Raw genomic sequence first — 5,849 nt, forward strand, 5'->3', positions numbered from 1 at the left:
GTGATTCTCCACCACTTTATGTATCCAAATCAGCTTGATACAAGCCTAAGCTAACAAAGGCTAGATCACAAGGCAACAAGAGTTGTCAAGCTTGAATGGGTCGATTGTCGCCACAAAGGGTTGCGGAAATATCCCTTTGATAAGACCAGAAGCCTGCGCCTATGTGAATCCACACAAAGACAGAGACCTACACTTGTATCCTAGAATGAATCCACAAACTAAGGAGACAAGCAAACGGACAAGAAATCTAAAGGAATCCACCTAAAGACTAATTGAACAAAACAAAGACAAACTTTGTAAACTGAATAATACTTTATTAATTTCGTGCAAGGGTGATTTACAAATGAGACTTAGCTCTGTTTAAATAGAAAAGAACACAAATGCCTAAAAGAATAACTTGGAAAGAAATAATAAGTGAAAAACTAGCCGTTGGACTTAGTTGGTGCAGAATCTGTCCATGTATGGAAGTTGTCTTCTCTCCTTGTATCTTGTGAGTTTGGGCAGAAATAAATGCATCCGTGGGATCTCCTTTGATGTCTGGATAGTCTCTAAGTCGTGCCTGAACAGAAGGGGAAAGAGCCGTTGGTCTTTAATAACTCCAAGTGTGAATGCATCCATGTAAGGTAAGTTGACAAATAAGGGATTCATCTTGATCATGTGGCTGCTGGTGCATGGTAGAAACTCTCCCACTGCTCTTAGATGTAATGAATAATCTCCTGGTTTCCACACGTGAGTTTGAGTTGCACACTCCTTAAGCAAAGAATTACTTTCCTTAATTAGAACCAATTCGGATGCAGTGTAGATAGTCTGACTTGTAACTGGCATATCTCCTAAACCATTACTCTTTTTGGTATGAAACCAATTCGCTGCGTGCTCTGGTTGAGTTGAGAATCTATAGAAACTGGTTTCACGGTTAAATTCCTTATGGTTGCAAAGATATCCTTCTTTGAGTGCACCTATGTCGCTGCTGGCTCCAATGTAGCTTGTATGGTTGATCTCATGAGTTGGTGGTCCAGCTACTGACTTTAGGTCCTCATCATTCCCTCCCTCTTCAAAAGGTTTTGTCCTCAAAACCAATTTACCTGCACCAAGATAGAGCAAGTTAGGTTTCATTCTAATTTGGGAGGCTAGGGTCTTACCTTGGTATATGCACGGTTTTGTGATGCATTGTCCATCTGGTGGTTCTTCTTTGATCAGTAGGGAAGCTATGCCCCCTTTCCATGGTCGGTCTATGATTTCCCTTGGAAGGATCGTGGTCTCCTTTTCGAAATCTCCTATTTCACAATTGGTTTCTCCATTGACCACTGCTTGGGTGTAAGGTTGTGAGTTTGGTTCTGGATGCTTCTCCATTGTACCTATATCTGAATCATCACTTATGGGCAAGAGCAAGTGTTTCATACTTGAAGTGGACGATTCAAAAAATAATATTGAGTAAGATTTAGAGCTTCACTTACCTGGTTATCTTGCATTGATTCAGCTTTGGTATTTACTACCTCTAAAGCATGATCAGCTGGTGTAGAGGTCTCTAGGGTAGATTGCTCATTATTCTCTTGTTGTTTAGCTTCTGTACGTGTCTCCTCATTACCTAGACCTTCATCAACATTCTGGACAGAGTGCAAGTGCATCATACCAGTGTTTTGATAAGTAAGATTATTCACTTTAAGTTCAGAAATCACCTTATCAAGTGTTGGACTTGATTGCGCAGCAAGGTTGGGCTCTTGTTCCTTGATTTCTATGTTAGTACCTGAAATACTTTCAACCTTTTGGGCGCTAGACAAGTGTGTTAAGACAGTCATGGAATTACTAGAAACAGAAGTAGATCTAGCTTTAATCAAGTTGATAAGATCATCAATATGTTTATCCATTCTAGAAAAGGAATCATCAATTCTAGTATCGGAATCACTTACCTCCAAGTTTGTTTCTTTTGCTTCAGATAGTACTGACTTCACAACTCGTTTTGTGGGACACTCCTTTGCTAGATGGCCCTTGCCTTGACACCTATAACAAATAACCTCAGATGGTTTTAAAGAGTTAGAGTGCTCACCTTGGTTTCGTTTGACTTGAGGTGGATGCACTGGCCTTGAACTTTGTCTTTGGGAAACAACTTCTCTCTGAACTGTGGGTTGCAAGACTTGGTGCTTTATTAATCTCCTTGTGGACACCTTCTGAATGTATTTTGCCTTCTTCACAAACTCACTATACATGAGCATCTTAACCTCTTTCCAAGTAAAAGCCGGATCATTGAAATAGATCCTATCAGCATCTAGCTGACTCCACCAATTGTATGCCTCTCCGGTTAAGGTATCCTTCGCATAAGTTAGCTTTAGCTTCTCTGGAATTCTCCAAGCTATAAACCATTGCTCCATGTCGTCCTCCCACCTTAGATATGCACTTGGTCCTTGCTTATGACCAGAAAAATGTATAGATGGTGCAGCCAAGCGATTCTGATAAAACTGATCTCCATTGTAGTTCCATGGCGTGCTGTGAGCATGTCTTGATAGACTCCCATGATAAGATCTTGATGGTGCAGCCACGGTGGTCTTTTCTCTTCTAGGACACGCTTGAGAATAATATTTCCCTTCAGAACTATCCTCATAGATGAGTTGGGATTTGGGACCATAGCAAGTTGAATACTGGTCCATTGATTCTGGTTCCACCTCTGGGTATTCTTGTTCATCGTTTGGGACATACTCTGGAACAGAGTCTGCGCACCAATGACCTTCAGTGTGGTCATCTCCATCGTCCCAACAATCCTGGTCAGCTTCTTCTCCCCAATCTACCTCAGACGTGTTGTATTCTTCAGCCTCTTCTTCTGAGTAATCCTCCATTGGCGTCTTCTCTATCTTTTCTCAGAGTTTGCCTTGCACAAACAGAAGAAAAAGGAATTAAGTCGTGGCTTAGCAAAAGAAAGGAAAGAAGAATAAGAAAGAACAAAGAAAAATGGAAACTTAGTATCTCCTTGTTTTTATTTTATTTATTTATTTTTTTTTTTTTGGAAAATTAAAACAAATGAAAAAGAATTCACTTTTTTTTTTTTTTTTTTTTTAATGGAAACACGAAATATATAAAACTAAGACAATGAAATTAACTTTTTATTCTGGTTTTATAATTTTTAGAATTTAAAAGAAGCAAGAAACAAAATTGACCTTTTTTTTTATAGTAAGTGAATAAACCGAAATGGAAACTAAGGAAACAACTAATGCAAACACGATTTCTTTTGGCTTTTCAAATTTATATGAATCAAAGAAAGTAAATGGTCATCTTTGTCGTGCCTCCCTGGTTTTAACACCAAGAACAAGCAAATGCAAAAATGGACAGAAATTGCAAACAATTTTTATGGTTTTTTTTTATATGATTTTATAAATGAAACAAATGCAAAAGAGATGAAACAAATAAACAAATGCAAATGAATAGAGACAAGGATAGATATAACCTGATAGATAGGAGCTTTTGAAGCTCTGATACCAAAAATGATACAAGCCTAAGCTAACAAAGGCTAGATCACAAGGCAACAAGAGTTGTCAAGCTTGAATGGGTCGATTGTCGCCACAAAGGGTTGCGGAAATATCCCTTTGATAAGACCAGAAGCCTGCGCCTATGTGAATCCACACAAAGACAGAGACCTACACTTGTATCCTAGAATGAATCCACAAACTAAGGAGACAAGCAAACGAACAAGAAATCTAAAGGAATCCACCTAAAGACTAATTGAACAAAACAAAGACAAACTTTGTAAACTGAATAATACTTTATTAATTTCGTGCAAGGGTGATTTACAAATGAGACTTAGCTCTGTTTAAATAGAAAAGAACACAAATGCCTAAAAGAATAACTTGGAAAGAAATAATAAGTGAAAAACTAGCCGTTGGACTTAGTTGGTGCAGAATCTGTCCATGTATGGAAGTTGTCTTCTCTCCTTGTATCTTGTGAGTTTGGGCAGAAATAAATGCATCCGTGGGATCTCCTTTGATGTCTGGATAGTCTCTAAGTCGTGCCTGAACAGAAGGGGAAAGAGCCGTTGGTCTTTAATAACTCCAAGTGTGAATGCATCCATGTAAGGTAAGTTGACAAATAAGGGATTCATCTTGATCATGTGGCTGCTGGTGCATGGTAGAAACTCTCCCACTGCTCTTAGATGTAATGAATAATCTCCTGGTTTCCACACGTGAGTTTGAGTTGCACACTCCTTAAGCAAAGAATTACTTTCCTTAATTAGAACCAATTCGGATGCAGTGTAGATAGTCTGACTTGTAACTGGCATATCTCCTAAACCATTACTCTTTTTGTTATGAAACCAATTCGCTGCGTGCTCTGGTTGAGTTGAGAATCTATAGAAACTGGTTTCACGGTTAAATTCCTTATGGTTGCAAAGATATCCTTCTTTGAGTGCACCTATGTCGCTGCTGGCTCCAATGTAGCTTGTATGGTTGATCTCATGAGTTGGTGGTCCAGCTACTGACTTTAGGTCCTCATCAAAGCTTCTCACAAAGTGATTCATCCTGGTTTGATTGGAACGACGAAGAAGCTGTGCTATTCCCAAACTGGGAAACTGGAATCACCTGATTTGAAAGTGGATCACTTCTTCTTGCCACACCTATGAAATTTATTCAACTTCCTGCTGATTCTCCACCACTTTATGTATCCAAATCAAGCTTCTCACAAAGAGATTCATCCAGGTTTGATTGGAACGACGAATAGCTGTCCTATTCCCAAACTGGGAAACTGGATCACTTGATTTGAAAGTTGGATAACTTCTTCATCCCAACTCCTATGAGATTTATTCAACTTCCTGGTGATTCTCCACACTTTATGTATCCAAATCAAGCTTCTCTCAAAGAGATTCATCCAGGTTTAATTGGAACGACGAATAAGCTGCCCTATTCCCAAACTGGGAAACTGGAATCACCTGATTTGAAAGTGGGATAACTTCTTCATCCCAACTCCTATGAGATTTATTCAACTTCCTGGTGATTCTCCACCACTTTATGTATCCAAATCAAGCTTCTCACAAAGTGATTCATCCAGGTTTGATTGGAACGACGAAGAAGCTGTGCTATTCCCAAACTGGGAAACTGGAATCACCTGATTTGAAAGTGGGATAACTTCTTCTTGCCAACTCCTATGAGATTTATTCAACTTCCTGGTGATTCTCCACCACTTTATGTATCCAAATCAATCTTCTCACAAAGAGATTCATCCAGGTTTGATTGGAACGACAAATAAGCTGTCCAATTCCCAAACTGGGAAACTGGAATCACCTGATTTGAAAGTGGGATAACTTCTTCATCCCAACTCCTATGAGATTTATTCAACTTCCTGGTGATTCTCCACCACTTTATGTATCCAAATCAAGCTTCTCACAAAGTGATTCATCCTGGTTTGATTGGAACGACGAAGAAGCTGTGCTATTCCCAAACTGGGAAACTGGAATCACCTGATTTGAAAGTGGGATAACTTCTTCTTGCCAACTCCTATGAGATTTATTCAACTTCCTGGTGATTCTCCGACACTTTATGTATACAAATCAAGCTTCTCTCAAAGAGATTCATCCAGGTTTGATTGGAACGACATAAGCTGTCCTATTCCCAAACTGGGAAACTGGAATCACCTGATTTGAAAGTGGGATAACTTCTTCTTGCCAACACCTATGAGATTTATTCAACTTCCTGGTGATTCTCCACCACTTTATGTATCCAAATCAAGCTTCTCACAAAGTGATTCATCCTGGTTTGATTGGAACGACGAAGAAGCTGTGCTATTCCCAAACTAGGAAACTGGAATCACCTGATTTGAAAGTGGGATAACTTCTTTTCCAACTCCTATGAGATTTTTCAACTTCCTGGTCATTC

At 39.2% G+C, this 5,849-nt stretch overlaps 1 protein-coding gene across 2 annotated transcripts; it reads right to left on the reverse strand.

The window, feature by feature from the left end:
* Positions 1-35: 35 nt before the first annotated feature.
* LOC103874894 lies at positions 36-3,062 on the reverse strand. Of its 2 annotated transcripts, XM_018659653.2 has the most exons (3): positions 1,451-3,062; positions 1,140-1,355; positions 36-1,082 (listed from the first exon to the last, which is right to left on the reverse strand). In XM_018659653.2, exons 1-3 carry the CDS (start codon positions 2,826-2,828, stop codon positions 436-438), a joined length of 2,241 nt encoding a protein of 746 aa, XP_018515169.2. In that variant the 5' UTR covers positions 2,829-3,062; the 3' UTR covers positions 36-435. The 2 variants fall into 2 exon arrangements, with proteins under 2 accessions (XP_018515169.2, XP_033139101.1); XM_033283210.1 differs by having other exon boundaries at positions 36-1,355.
* Between the last annotated feature and the right edge of the window lie 2,787 nt (positions 3,063-5,849).

The sequence above is a fragment of the Brassica rapa genome, unplaced genomic scaffold (genome assembly GCF_000309985.2).
Source record: "Brassica rapa cultivar Chiifu-401-42 unplaced genomic scaffold, CAAS_Brap_v3.01 Scaffold0342, whole genome shotgun sequence".
NCBI classification, from domain to species: domain Eukaryota; kingdom Viridiplantae; phylum Streptophyta; class Magnoliopsida; order Brassicales; family Brassicaceae; genus Brassica; species Brassica rapa.